The sequence below is a fragment of the Coniosporium apollinis genome (genome assembly GCF_000281105.1).
Source record: "Coniosporium apollinis CBS 100218 chromosome Unknown supercont1.34, whole genome shotgun sequence".
Lineage (NCBI taxonomy): Eukaryota > Fungi > Ascomycota > Dothideomycetes > Coniosporium > Coniosporium apollinis.
The window spans coordinates 89,938-104,056 of NW_006913296.1; the positions used below are offsets into that span (position 1 = coordinate 89,938).

Consider the following 14,119-nt stretch of genomic DNA (forward strand, 5'->3'; position numbering starts at 1 on the left):
CTAGTAAACACATAAGGTCCCGATCGCCGGCCCAACAATAATATCGCATGATCAAGAAGATGCCGTGAGGCAAACCTATATCATAGCTTTTAGCTAGTTCTCCCGTACCTCTCCAGTGTCCAAACGAATGTACAGTAAACCGAAACATTTGGTGCACCCATCACTTCTTCGACTGTCGGCAAAGATGACAAAAATGCAACAAAATAATGATGAACGACTATGCCGCCAAAAAGCTGGGAGGAGATGAGTAAAGTAATTGAAAATGTCCAATGGTATGGGCAGCGAATGAAGACATGAAACACATGATGAACGAACAGCGCACCGCCACCTGGACGCTGCTCGACGAAGGGTATCTACTATGTGCGTGGAAGCTCGCGTATGTACGAAGGCCGTAATGTCGTTTGATAAAGAAATGATAACGAGTATTGATGCTGGAGTTCTAAGGCGGTTAGAGATGCAGAAGCCGGGGCTAAAGTTAAGAGTCCGCTAACATAGGGCAGATGCAGGCAACACGAGCGGAAGATGGTGCCTAGTCTTCTTTCACGGCTCAGACAAGTTATTCCCCGTTTCGACTCAGAGCGCAAGATTGAGAATGCAAGATCGTCTGCAAGAATCTTAACAATACAAGAGCTTGTATCGTGACTTCCATAAGGCCCCAGTGGTTACAGGATGCCCTCAGATCATCCCGGTCGGGCTCTCCATAGGTGCGACTCCCATCTGCACCTGTTCTGGCGGCATGTTCGCTCTGATCTCTTTCGGGTTTCTGTATCCCCCAAAAGCATTGTTCGCCTTCCCAGCGTTGTCGGGTGGGATGACCACCTCCATCAAAGGTGCGCCGAAGCCCCCTACTGGTGGTGGGGGTGGAGGCGGAGGGGGTGGTGGAATGCTTTCATAGCTAAGATGGCTTAAGATTTCAGGGGGAGCGGGCGTGGTTGTTTGCGAGATGCTTGGATGCCGCGTGTACGGATTGGGTGGCAGGACAGTCTCGTACGGTGATGGAACGTAGCGCTCAATTGGGGGCGACTTGGCGCGTGAGCGTGATGTGCTACGCATGCGTTCGGTCACACCCCGTAGTCTGCTTCCAATGTTGTCGCTGACACTACCACGACCACGGCGATGCATGTTTGGGGACGTCGATGGTGGGGGTCCATTCATTACTGCTAACGGACTGGTGGTGCGTGGGTGATCATCTATCGCAATGTTGATGACCTCAAGACTGCTGGTAGAGGAATGGCCCGGTGGAGAATGGACTGCCGTCAAATGCTGGTTTGGCCTAAACATGACAGGTGGAGGAGGCGGCGGCGGAGGCCCGTTGAGATGCTGCAGCTCTGCGAGGAGAGGAGGAGCGTCTTGCTTGTCTTCAATGATTATGACTTGGCTATCGTGTAGTGTCTCATCAATGCTGGCCGTAATTGGGGGCGGAGAACGTTTGGCGACGGAGCCGACCGAGGGAATCTCATTAGGGGACAGCTTTCGAGAATGTCCCCGGCTACCGATTGAGCCTTGCCTGCTCCGCTGCGAAGACCTGTACGCAGCGTGGGAAGGGAACCCAGCTCCATGATCTGGAGGTGCCGAAGCGGAACGCGGCAGTGGTGCCTGCGGCCCGGTTTGCCCAAAGACTGTTGAGGGTAGAAGGGGTCCCACGTCATCCGCTGGTGTAACTTCCGCAGTAATGTGAATAATATGGTCCGGTATCTCCGGTACTGCCGGTATGGATTCGCGTTCATTTGGATCGGTGCTCATGTACCGTGGGTGGCGCATAGCCCGCGGTGTTGCGGGAAGCCCAATTGGAGTTGAGAAGGTCGATGTGCCGCTTGTTGACTTGGGACCATACCGGGTCATCGCTTCAGGATCGACAGACTGACTACGACTAATGCCGTGCTCACTTCCTCCAGACAATGGCGGGAGGAACGACGCCGGATTATTGCCCAGCTCTGTCACGGAACGAGCGCTAAGTCCTGGACGGCCGGCACTTAGCTCACCGGGATGAGGTATGACAGGTGCGGAAGGGCGTCTGGCTAGAGACAGACGCCGTTGCTCAAGTTCTCGTGCCGCCAGTTCCTTCTTTGTTAAACTTCGCGGTTGGCGCACTTGAGGCGCATCGACCTGCATCTTTGGCATACGGGATCTTGATGATTGTCTGCTCGCCGTCCTCTCAGGAGACTCCTCGCGAGTATCGAAGCGAACGCTAGGCCGTCGCTGAGTGGGCCGCCGGCTCCGTGACCGCTCTCGTTCCCCGTATCGATCAGGAGAGGCTTCACGCTGGTTGCTTCTTGCTCTTTCGCCTGGACGACGGCTTGTGCTTCGTTGACGTGGCCTCGACTGTTGAGTGCCAACGGATCTATCGTCTCTAATGTTATCCTCATCGTCTGTCGGAAAGCGAGCCTGGTCAGATGATGGTAGGGGCGGTGAAGGAGAACGCGTATGCAAGCCTTCAGCTCTGAGTTCGGGCCAACCTCGCTCGTCTACGCCAGATCTCTCTGGGCTGACATGTCTACTCGCAGCTCTGCTTGCAGCCCGACTGCCTGGCTTACTGCGGGAAGCTCTTTCCGGTGACTCCATCCTCCGAGATACTTTGGAGCCAGACCTGACTTTTGACGCGGCTGTACGTGATCTGCTCCGAGCTCTCGCGGTGGGTCTTTCAGATCCAGATCCGATGGGGGAAGTGACCTTATAATAAAGCTCGTCATCGTTGCTTTCGGTGTTCGTGTTGTAGAACCCTGCATCCTCTGGCGACATGGGCACAGGTGAGGATGGTGATCGTTTTGCAGGTCTGATGTACCGGACTCCAGACCGACCCCTGTTCTCGGACTGCTCACGGAGGGCGGGCCTGCTGCGTGATCGTCCATCCCGACTTTCAGCGCGTGGCCGGCTCTCAGCTCGCTGTTGTCGAGCGTGAAAGTTAGCTTCTTCAAGGCTGCTGATATACTGGTCAATGCCCCTGATCTTCGCGCTCGCTAGGCTGGCATCAATCAGCGGTGGACTGAAAGCCGACGATGGTGGACCGGTTTCGCCCGTTGCTGGAGCTCCGTGAGTTACCAGGACTTCATCTACGCGCAGTTCAAGGCCATCCGGCTTTCTGTCACGAGATCCATTCCGAGCTCGAGACTGTTCTTGCAGCTTTGTAAACATGCCGAGTGCGGGCGAAGGTAGCGCATCAGGTTTCTTGACTGTCCGGGGGTCGAATGCAACAGCATCAAGCGTGATCAGCTGCTCTTTGTCACCATGTTGAGAAAGGGTCCGGCTGTGGGAGGTGAGTGTGACGTCTACATCTCTTCCTGCAGTGTCAATGGCAGTCTGAGGGGTGAGGTGACGCGGTCTTGCAAGAGGGGTTGCGTCTGCAAGATTGCTTCTGTCTGAACCGCCTCTAGATGGTAACCTTCTCCTACCGTAGGCGCCTGGGGTAGCTGTCCGCGCAGATGAAGGATCTCTAACGCTTCGTTCGCTTGGTCTGCCCCATGGATGCGGTCCACTGGGAGAGATTGCGGACTCGGCGATTGGTGTAACCCCAACACCTAACATTGGTGTCCGCTCGTCAGTCGTTGAGGGTACTGGAGCCGCTCCATGGTTGCCAAAGCTGGTAATCAGCTTCAAAGAAGCATTTTTTGCGGTTAGGCGACTGTGACCGGCTGAGGGTGGCGAGAGCGGCGGACTCAGCTGTGACACCAGACTCTGTTGTTGCTGCGCAGCCAAGACCTCATCCTGAGCCCTTGGTGAAAACCACGGCTCTGAGCTTTCTAGACCTGTGCAGGAGAAGCATCTGACAGCGAGTTGGGGTTGGCCTTGTCCAACAGCAATCTCACCCCATTTACGAACGAGATGGGATTGTCGTTGCCAGTCTGACCGAAAGAACAGGCAAGTCAAGAGCACAGCCTCTAGGTGGTACTTCTGGGAGACGTAAACCTCCACGGCGTCGTTGATCTCACCAAGCCCTAGGAGAATGGCAACGGCAGGATGAACGTCGCCCTTCTCGAGCAGGCGCTGGACGAACGCTTCGCCGACTTTCTTCTGCGAGTCAGGTCCCATAGCGCTTAGCGCCAACAGCATCCAGTCTGACGAAGTCATCGACTCTGACCCGATCATGGATGCCATAACATCATTAGCACCAAGATCACCGAGCCACTTTGAAAGCAGCACGGCGCTGGCTGAGCCAGAGGCATGTCGAGACACTACGCAACCTATCAGCAAAGCGTATATGGATAATGTGAAAAGGAAATTGCTCTTACACTCATCGCGCACAAGCGAGTCGATGTCGTCGTCCCAACCAAATACCACGCTAAGCATTTGCCGTCGAAGATCATCGGTTGTTCGTTGCGGACCGTACTGTGGTGTCCTGAATGGAACGTCACTAAGTCTCGCCTTGACAAAGGGGAACAAGTCAAGGGCCGCGGGAGGCTTGGTCTCCGCCGGGCTTCGAAGAACCTCCTTTCGAAGACTGGAGGACTTGTACTTCGATGAAGTTGCGGAGGACATGGAACGTATAGATATACTGTCGCGGCCAGTTCCGATGGAGGATCCCGATGAGAACACCGTCCCGTCGCTGAGCGAATCGTCTGATGTTCTAGAAGAAAACATCTTGTCGTAGCGCGAGTGAGAGCGCATCCTACCGCCTGACTCTCGTGAACTAACCGAACTCCTACTGGACACAGGGCTTAACGGGCCGACAAGATCACGTCGCTCGTCTTCTAGCTGATCCATCTCTTGCGCAATTCTCTGCAACGGCGACATAGTGGCTCCCTCTCCTTCGCTGCTTTCGGTCTCAGTAAAATCCGGAAGCTCGGGAGCAGCTGCTGATAATGTATGGTTGGCAGCGGCTTGCTGCTCCTTCTGCTCTTCGATGGAGTTTGGTGGTGATGGCGGTGCGTTTGGAGGCACATGCTGCACATTTGCCACCAACATCGGCGTGTTGTTTGGATTTAAGTCGTACTGCTGAGCAGTATGGTTACGGCCAAGCGTGAAGAGTGTGGCTGTTGGTCCATAGTTGGCAATCGCAGTAACACTGTCAATAGTCGGTACGATCACGTATGCAACTTTCTTGGTCCTCACGTCCCAAACCCAGGTCTGCCTGTTGGTGGCGTTAGCGGGATTCTAGTAAGCGCGCGCGGATTGAGCGCTCCTGCACCGCTCTCGTGGATATGCACAACTCACCCTTCGGAGTATTGCACGATACGTCCATTCTTCGACCAGGCGAACCAGCACAGACCAGGGTTCACGCCTTCGGATCTAGTAAGAATGCGTATCACGCTTGGAGGGTCTGTTTGGGGAGCCTTCGCCACACTCCAAACTCGCAGGTCGCCATCCGCAGTTTGCGTCGCCAGCATTTCAGACTTTTGCTTTGACGACGATCCATGCCAGGACAGAGCCGTGATTGGAGAAGGTGCTCTCGGTGATGTCAGTGTGTGCAGGATGGTAAACGATGGCTGCAGCGCCGCGATCAGGATTGAGCCATTTTGATAGCTAGGCCAGTGGTCAGCGCAAGCGCGCTCAAGGTAGGTTCTCTTGCAGGCCGCTTACCCGATGGCATACGTTCGACAGTCAGCGGCAGGTGCCAGTGCTGTGATGGGATCAAAAATGGTCCTTGCTGAAATATGTTCCGATGTTGATGGTTCGAACAAAATCACGTTTCCTTGCGCATTGCCTGAACGTACGTGCATCAGCTCTGGTGTCTGCGATTCTCGGTGACGCGCTTGGGCGACTACTGACCAAAAGCAACGTTGCCGTTCTTCATCCATGCCGCGACACGTATCTGCTCATATGAAGCAAATCGGGCAACCTCCTCGCCTGTGAAGAGGTCCCACACAATAGCTGTACTGCCAACATCGTAGCTCACCACCAATCGACCCGTCCCCCTCTCGCTAACATTGTCCGCCGATATCCATAGCACGTCCTCGCGATGCCGCTCGAATCGCCTTTCAATGGCTAAGGTGTCGTGGTGGAGGCATAGTATAATGGCCCTCTGTGCGTAGAGGAAGAACGCAGCCGTCGCCGCACACGGCTCGAATTGCTCGTCGATCTTTGGGGTTACACTTGGCGTGGGCGGTTGAAGTGGTCTCGCTGAACGGTTCGAAGCTCGTGAGGTGGATCGTTGTCGCGACAGTTGTCCGGTCGACATGCTGCGCTGACCTGTGTCGGCGTCTCTATCAGCCGGCCGCCGCAAGGAAGTCGAGTATCAGGGACGTGATAGAGAGCATTCGCAGAGTTCCAGGAATAGAAGCGGTTTGGGTACTTTGTATACCGGAGCAGTGCGAGCGCAGGTTAGTGCAGGGGAACACTCGGTGCGCAGACCCACTGTCACGCACGATTGACAAGGAATGTGTGCTGTGTGTTCTGGGAGGACAGAGCAAAGGTAGACCGTGCAGCAGCCGGAGCGATTGGTGTAGCTCTACCGCCCAGCAGGGATATAATGCAATGGAACCGGAGTCGAATCAGGGCGCTTACGGCCACAGCAGAGGCGCTGAAGCCGGGCCTGTACGAGGACGAGACCGGAGAGACCCTCGGTATACCAGCCAGTGCGGACTCTGAGCAGGAGAAGAAGACTGCAAAGGGGAAAGGGCGCATCTAACCAGCGCCAAACGGCTGGGCTTGTACGGAATAGTTTGGCCATGGCCGTCTGCGAGGCGGCCGCCTTTTGGAGGTGACACGACGTTCTATCACTAACTTTAATGCATGGTCCTGCAGGACGGGGTTCTGGCTTCTGATTGGTGCTCTCGTCACATCCAGGGAGCCCAATCACAGTTGTCTCGCGCCTAGCGGGGCAGTGGTGCTCGAGTAAAGTACCTCGCTAACGGGCACCTCAACAGCATCGGCAGGTATTCGTCCAGTTTATATATCAGCATATCTTACCAGTCACCACTTCTTGAGAGCCATCAGATTTCCGACAGGTTCAGAGGAAGGCTGAAGTGCTCGCGCGACGTGGGTGGCGTGTTTCGAGGCTTGCAGCGAGTCGGAGCCCGTTGGTGATACCTCAGCAGAGATCGTACCTTTCGGGCTCACAGCATCCATTTTGTGACCCGAAGCGTCTGCAGCCGCTAAGTAGACCGAGGACCTGAGAAACGTTGCCGCACAACGTGGTGAACCGAACAAGCGGCCATTCCGGCACTCAGGCAAGGGGAAGGAGGTGTCTTAAAGCAGGACAGCGTTGGTAAAGCTGCCTCGCATGCGCACTGCCTGCGAACCTCCGTGCAGAAGAACCATAGAGGCATCATCAACGTCTGAAGGAGCTTAGTGTGTACAATCCTCAAGTCTGACAAGAGCCTCAATAAGCGGTCTCCAATGTTTATGATTACATCCACGCCCGCTCACGTTCAATAACGAAGCCCTCTTGGTAGAATGCCGTTCTGCCCTGCCCGGGGTGCCATGGCTCTCAAACACATGACTATACTTATTTCACGGTAGAGAGAGTATTCAAGTGCCGCATTGTAGATTCTTGACGCATAGAGTACCTATCTGTTACAGTCTTCTTTGAAGGCCTTGGGGCCAAAAGGCGGATCGTGAGATATAAGTTGCTCGCTCGAACATGGCACTCCGTATCCATTCACCCGTACAAGAAATCACCCCGTGCTTCCAGAAGCCAAGACATCGGCGCGTTGTAGAGTAAGATCTTCGATCACTTCTGCTGGCACTCCAGCAAGGGCGTCGGCAAGGCACGAGCTGCATCGAGGAACCACAATGCCCTTGCCGGGAGCCACGCTCAAGCACGGTGCTCGAATTGGTACATGTCGCAGACAACATTGCATACGTTGTGATAGTGACAGGGGAAGATTCATTGAATTTATTGATAAAAGTGATAAATTAAGCGCCACCACCCTGGAAGCCTCCAGGTCCCGCTTCCCCCCTCATCTCCCGCCCGTCCACCCGCCATCCCAGCCGCGATCCCAGCAACGGCGTCCCAGCTGCGCACCGTGCGTGGTGTCCAGACCCTTTTAAGTTCATCACCCTGCAAGCCGCAAAGTTTACTTTCACAGTGACATGAAAATAACCGTTCTCGCTTAGGCATGCGAAGCAGTCCAGCCAGGACACGCCGTTGAGCGAAACGGCCTCCGCATCAGCTCCTGTACCAACCCAGGAGACACACCCGATGCCACAGGGTACGCCTTCGTCCACGTTCCCAACAGCTTTCCGTCCGACGGATTGGGTCGTGGTAATGACCATGTGACTCGTCCATGGTGCCACCAGGGATGGCAGCTCGCGTACTGTGGTGAACAGGCTAGGCATCCTGGCGACTTAAGACAACGTAGGCCAACACGACGAGGCCCGTCGCGTACGCGCATCGCCTCGAGCAGTCTGTGCTCGCCGTGGACCTTAAAGGCCCGTAATATAGCCCGAAGTGCTTGCATGCCAGAGATGCTTGTTGGGTCCGAGTGAAGTAGTCCTCGTGGTGTGGATACTTCTGAGCGACATCGTTGTCAGGACCAGGCGACGTGTCGCAAATGGCGGCTCGCAGCACCTTGGAATAATGTAGGTTGAGTTCCAATCCTAGCGTATCGTGCTTCACTCAGGCGTCTCAGGCGACTCGTTGATCGGCGACATCGGTTTTGAGGGTCGTCTTTCCTTGCGGGAGCTCCTTCGCCGTTGCTTTGGCTTAGAAGCGTATAGAGGTAATAGTGGAGCTGCCACGGCGAGATATTCTCGTGGTGGGGGCGGTGGCGCGTCGAGCAGAGGAATGCTTGTGTCGAGTTCGTCCAGAAGATCATCCGGTATTAGATCCAGATCACTGATGAAGGAGCTTGGAGCGCTGCTGCCGAAGCCGCCAAGCGATGACCGCCCGAGTGATGAGCCTGTGGGCCAGCTTGGAAATGCGCAGGACAGAGCTTGGCTTGAGGGAGAGCTCTGATATGTGTTCACAGGTGATCCAGTCTGAAAGCCGATAGAGATCGGCGTCGACGGTGAGGTCGATGGTGAGATTTCGAAATGCATAATGGGTAGTGTGTATTTGTTCTTGTTGTTGTCTGAAGGTTGTATATACACAGACAGTGAGGATGACGATGTTGGTATAAGATATTGTGCTCAAGACGAAAGTAGCAGGACGACTCTTGTTATTATATGACCCTTATGATGTGTCCGCTATGCAACTGTGACTAGAAAAGGGCGGCGGTCTGAAGGAGCAATCATCTGTTACGCGCCTGTGATGGGGGATGGGCGTGATCAAATACCAACACGCCTCGCAAACCGACTCCGGCTGCACCCATAAAATGACTTGTAGCATGCGCTTGTTTTCATCTCCCTCGCCATGATTAGCGGTGAGTCACCGCCCGAAACCGAATTAACGGGGAGAGCGCCCCGGAAGGAAACACCGCTTTTCCATGGCGATTCAAGGACGGCACCCGCGTCAAGGCTGCTCCGGCCGTCAGCCCGTTCAGCCTTCCGCCCAGCTAACGGAGAGATCGGGTTGGGTGTGCGGCATCCAACCCGCATCCCACACCAATGCGCCCCCAACGCCATGGAAATCTCGAGACGCCGTGTTGGCGAGTAATATCCACACCAGAGTTTCTTTTGCTTTCATCACACGGTCGTAAGAGCAGAGACAGCATTGCCGTCATCGTGTTTGGCCTGCTCGTGGATCGTCAAACCTGCCCCGGACATGGCCACACGCCCGCGTAGTACCCGCGCTCCCCCACGGCGGAGCGGTCTGATGGACCTCCGGATTTTGGTTCTGTTTGTGAAGGGTGCACGAATCAGTTCGCAGCGTCGGGTGTCTGCGGGAAAATCATGAATCTTGGGCAGCAGTGGCGCGTTGGCGGTCGTCCGAGCCAGCGGCACGACGGCCGAAGCACGCAAACCTTGAAACAACTGCACCGCCGATCACCGGCGGAGCGCGTCCGTCGCTTGGGGAAGGGTTTCGGCAGCTTTCGTGGGGCTCTCCCACAGCATTTAGATATCTATCTCCCGCATATAGTCTCCGATAAATTATGGAAAGAGAGGTCAGCTGCCCTCCCACATTCTATGGAGCGTTCAGCATGAGGGAGTACAGACTTAGCGGTGTATCTACTCCTGGCTCGTGACAAAGGGGAACAGTCAGCTCTACAAACCGAGTAGCACGCAAACAAGGTCTTGACGCTCGAAGTAGATAGGGGTCTAGAAAAGTACTTTCCTCGTTGAAACATATGGACCAGTACTCTAAAGGACCTACAAAGACCTAGATCGGCCTGTTGCCGAAGCTAGCTGACCTTACTGTTTGGGGCAATCCGAAATGCCCCTCCACCTCTCCGCAACCGTATCAAGCGCACTTTTGCACTGTCAGAACGAAGTGTCAACCCTCGCGGAGCGCCTCGTCTCCTTGCCGGAGTTGATTTGCCTGAGATTCCGCGAGAGGCTCGAGACGGGTATCGTAGGTATTGAGATTTCAGTGCTTTCAACGACCTTCATGCGACTTGCCTTTCCGAGAACTCCATGCATCGCAACGGAAATTGGATCGCGTCCTTCCACATCCGTCTCTAGCCAGCACAATGTCTGTTGTAAGAATTTTCAGCTCTCACTGGCGGTGTGTTTCGTGCCTCTAGGCGTCCAGCGCTCGTCAGCTAATCATCTGTTGACCTGGTCAGTGGTCAGATGGTAAGTTGCTCTGTAACGTAGGTATTGCACTACTGGATCACATGTACATGAGCAGACTGGGACTGTTTGCATAGCAGGAAATCTTCCGCCGAAACCGCATTCCATATCTGAGCCCATTTTTCATTGTTCTCGTATTTCGTAAGGCGGACGGATTATCGCGCGAATCGGTCTCATGTCTCCAACATCTCTTGGCATGAGCAAGTGCGGGGACCCCACGTTCGCGTTTACACGCGCAAGCCGAGCTTCCCCTCTGGTGTCCTTTCCGCATCCAACGGCCGCACGCTGCGGGCTGGGATTGTACCGTTTCTTTCCGACACGCACTGGAGCCACAGGGTCCACGATCAACCGCACCTCCGTCAAAATCACATATCCGAGTAAACGCTAATCCGCTTGACATCATCCATGGCCGTTTTCCGACAGATCTCTCAATCCGCCCAACAGCCATCCCATTGAAAACGTAGCGGTTCATTACCGTAGGAGAACCACCCTGACACCAAATGTCTGGCGAAGAGCTCAATCGCGGTGTACGAGTTCGGATCGGCCATTAACGATTCCAGGAGGTTCTTCAAGCATGGCTTTCGTGAGTGAAGATCCGGCACGCCAGCAATGACTCTCCTCTTCACATCTGTTGCTGGTTCTGCCACGGTATATGGGTTGGCCGCGGCTTTTCCTACAAGCAGAACCTCGTATGGCTTGCGCCAGGAACTGTCGAGTGCAAACATGGGCTCGCCCTTCACGGTCGTCTTGACCCAAATCCACTCCTCAATCAAGCCGACATTGAAGTTCTCGAAAATTCCTCCAGCACCGAGGATCATGGTGCGTATAGCTGGCTTGTTGGTGATCCAGACGGCCAGAATGCCATTATTTGCAATGGGTAGGTCCATTCGCAGCAAGGAGTCCTTGAGGTTGCCCAACGAATCCGTTGAGTATGCCCTCTTGCGTTTAGCGGAATGATTCGTGTAGGGTGGATCGAGCAGTATGAGATCGAATTTGCGAGGCGTATCATACTCCTGTGCTATCGTGCGGATAGCGGCGCGGAGTGATGTGGCGTCGGAGCAGTCGCCAGATAAACAACTTGCCCGTGGAGGAACCCTGCCTCCAGATCGGCGTCAGGTCATCATTAGGCTCTCCAACCGTGTTCTTACCTGAATGTGTAGGCGGCCTTTCCCGTAACCAAGTTATCCAACACTGTCAATCGAAGGACACTGTCGTCAAGGTTATATTGCAGAGGCTCGTAAGGAAGATAACCTTCCTTGTCTTTCTCCTCCTCTGAATTCGTTTCATCTGTGGTCTTCGGGCTACTGTACTTGACGAGAAAGCGCTTTTTGTCTCCATGTTTCGAGTCGCATTGTTCCGCAAGCTGTGGAAGCAGATCTTGCGGCAGTCCTGTTAATCGGGCCATGCTCTTCTCGATTGACTCTTCACGCCATGACAATGTGTCGTCGAAGGTGTTCTCAGTAGTCCCAGGCTGGTGGTCTTCGCGCTTCATCGATTCCCGGTTGTTGCCTTTCAATTGGATTTCCGGAAACAGTTCCCGTGGATGACACCAGTTTCCTTGAAAGTTGGTTCTGATTGCATTTAGCGCTCGCTCTGTGATCGAGCGATATTCCTCGTGTAGAGCTGCATCCACTGTGTTCTCCGCCAGTTTGCTCTTTGCATCATCCGACTTGGGATCGTTCATAGCAAAAGGCACTTCTTGGGGCTTTGATGACAGCAACCTGCTGAAGGCGGGATGATCTTTTGTTCCTTGGGCAGCGGCGATTGATGTTGGAATGTCAATGAGTGTAACATCGCCTTCAGCGTTCCGATAGAGAATAGGGTCTAGAGGCTGCTTGGACGCCATCGCAAGGAAGACCTATGCGGGCAACTGCGAAGTTAATGTTGAGCGTATTCAGCAAGTTTGTTAGACGCGGTTGTATTTGTGTCGCCCACACATTATTGCGAAATGGTATTACGGCGAGCGACACGCTCTAGACACAAACTTGTTTCGACCCTAATATCAAGTGAAATTGCCATATCTACGCCTGGTGAGAAGATGGTTCAGTAGCGAGTAAGTGGTCACGTGCCTAAAAGCCCGGTTTGTTGCGGCGGGAACAACGGCCTTCGGCAAACCCAAAGACGTCACCCGAAGCCTGCCACGGCCAGTCGTGTATGCTTCCGAAGTGGAACGCATAATAAATTAATATCGTTCTCCCACCGACGGCATTTGTTCTCAAACATCAATGATCGGGTAGCCCAAGTGCCCTCTCTGGCATGCCCTCGAGCATCCTAGGCAACGATGCCTACGCGCCTCCGCAACCGGACCGACCACGAGCGATAATGACCACACCTGCACACGCACCGCAGGCAATTCGAAATGCGGACGCTACACTGCCTGAGAACCCGACTGCGGCGCCAAAGCTAGACAAACGGAGTCGGGAATATATCCTGAAGAGCGGACTGGCGGGGGGTATAGCAGGATGTGCCGTATGCTCCACGATCGAGGAAGGCGCTGAGCCCCCGTGAGCTAACGACGCGCAGGCTAAGACGATTGTTGGTCCTCTAGACCGTGTCAAGATCCTCTTCCAGGCCTCCAATCCGCAGTTCGCCAAATATACCGGGTCGTGGTTCGGCGTTGCGACTGCGATTAAAGACATCTGGGCGCAAGATGGTTCAAGAGGGTTGTTTCGCGGTCACTCGGCCACCCTTCTCCGCATCTTCCCATATGCCGGAATCAAGTTCCTAGCTTACGAGCAAATCCGGGCCGTCATCATCAAAGATAAGAGTCAAGAGACGTCCCTGCGGAGACTCACGAGCGGTTCCCTTGCGGGTCTTGTATCTGTGTTCTTTACATACCCCCTCGAGGTTATTAGAGTACGGCTAGCGTTTGAGACAAAGCGCGGCTCGCGCTCTTCTCTCACCGGCATCTGCAAGAAAATATACAATGAGCGGGCGCCTATCGGCAAGGCTTCAGCCCCCCATATAAATACGTCGTCCGCATACCAGATTGCCTCGACAACAACGAATGCCACAGCGACCTCCTTACAGCAGGTGACGCCTCGATCTGGACTATCGAATTTCTATCGTGGATTTACGCCGACCATGTGGGGCATGTTTCCCTATGCAGGATTCTCCTTCCTCACTCACGACGCCATGGGCGACTTGATGCGGCATCCTCGCCTGGCGCGGTATACTACATTGCCCAATACCCGGGGAAAGAGCCGGGATCCCGAGAAGCCTGCGCAGCTGAAGCACTGGGCAGAGCTGACGACGGGAGGAGTGGCGGGCTTTGTGTCGCAGACATTATCGTACCCTCTAGAGGTTATACGTCGAAGAATGCAGGTCGGCGGTGTAGTGGGTGACGGCCACCGTTTGACCATGACCGAGGTTGCGCGAAAGATACACATGGAAAGAGGGTGGAGAGGGTTTTTTGTGGGTCTTGCCATCGGCTATGTGAAGGTCGTGCCTATGGTTGCGACCAGCTTTTTTGTTTATGAGAGAGCGAAATACTACCTCGGCATATGACACCGAATCGCTGGCGTTAAGAAGGATTTGGGCAAGCGGCTTGTTTGCTGGCAGACGAGAAGAA

The 14,119-nt window shown here is 54.5% G+C and overlaps 4 protein-coding genes across 4 annotated transcripts; 1 reads left to right on the forward strand and 3 right to left on the reverse strand.

Moving 5' to 3' along the window:
* Positions 1–675: 675 nt before the first annotated feature.
* W97_06659 (uncharacterized protein) lies at positions 676–6,112 on the reverse strand (the record flags this gene model as incomplete). The annotated part of the gene is made up of 5 exons (XM_007784533.1): positions 676–4,169; positions 4,227–5,065; positions 5,149–5,457; positions 5,515–5,638; positions 5,704–6,112. 5 exons carry the CDS (start codon positions 6,110–6,112, stop codon positions 676–678), a joined length of 5,175 nt encoding a protein of 1,724 aa, XP_007782723.1.
* Positions 6,113–8,490: 2,378 nt separating this feature from the next.
* Positions 8,491–8,916, reverse strand: W97_06660 (uncharacterized protein; the record flags this gene model as incomplete). Its single annotated transcript, XM_007784534.1, has 1 exon — positions 8,491–8,916. One exon carries the CDS (start codon positions 8,914–8,916, stop codon positions 8,491–8,493), a length of 426 nt encoding a protein of 141 aa, XP_007782724.1.
* A 2,060-nt stretch (positions 8,917–10,976) lies between these two features.
* Positions 10,977–12,394, reverse strand: W97_06661 (uncharacterized protein; the record flags this gene model as incomplete). Its single annotated transcript, XM_007784535.1, has 2 exons — positions 10,977–11,643; positions 11,697–12,394. The coding sequence occupies 2 exons, from the start codon at positions 12,392–12,394 to the stop codon at positions 10,977–10,979; spliced, it is 1,365 nt and encodes a 454-aa protein (XP_007782725.1).
* Positions 12,395–12,804: 410 nt separating this feature from the next.
* On the forward strand, positions 12,805–14,055 carry W97_06662 (uncharacterized protein; the record flags this gene model as incomplete). Its single annotated transcript, XM_007784536.1, has 2 exons — positions 12,805–13,017; positions 13,072–14,055. The coding sequence occupies 2 exons, from the start codon at positions 12,805–12,807 to the stop codon at positions 14,053–14,055; spliced, it is 1,197 nt and encodes a 398-aa protein (XP_007782726.1).
* Between the last annotated feature and the right edge of the window lie 64 nt (positions 14,056–14,119).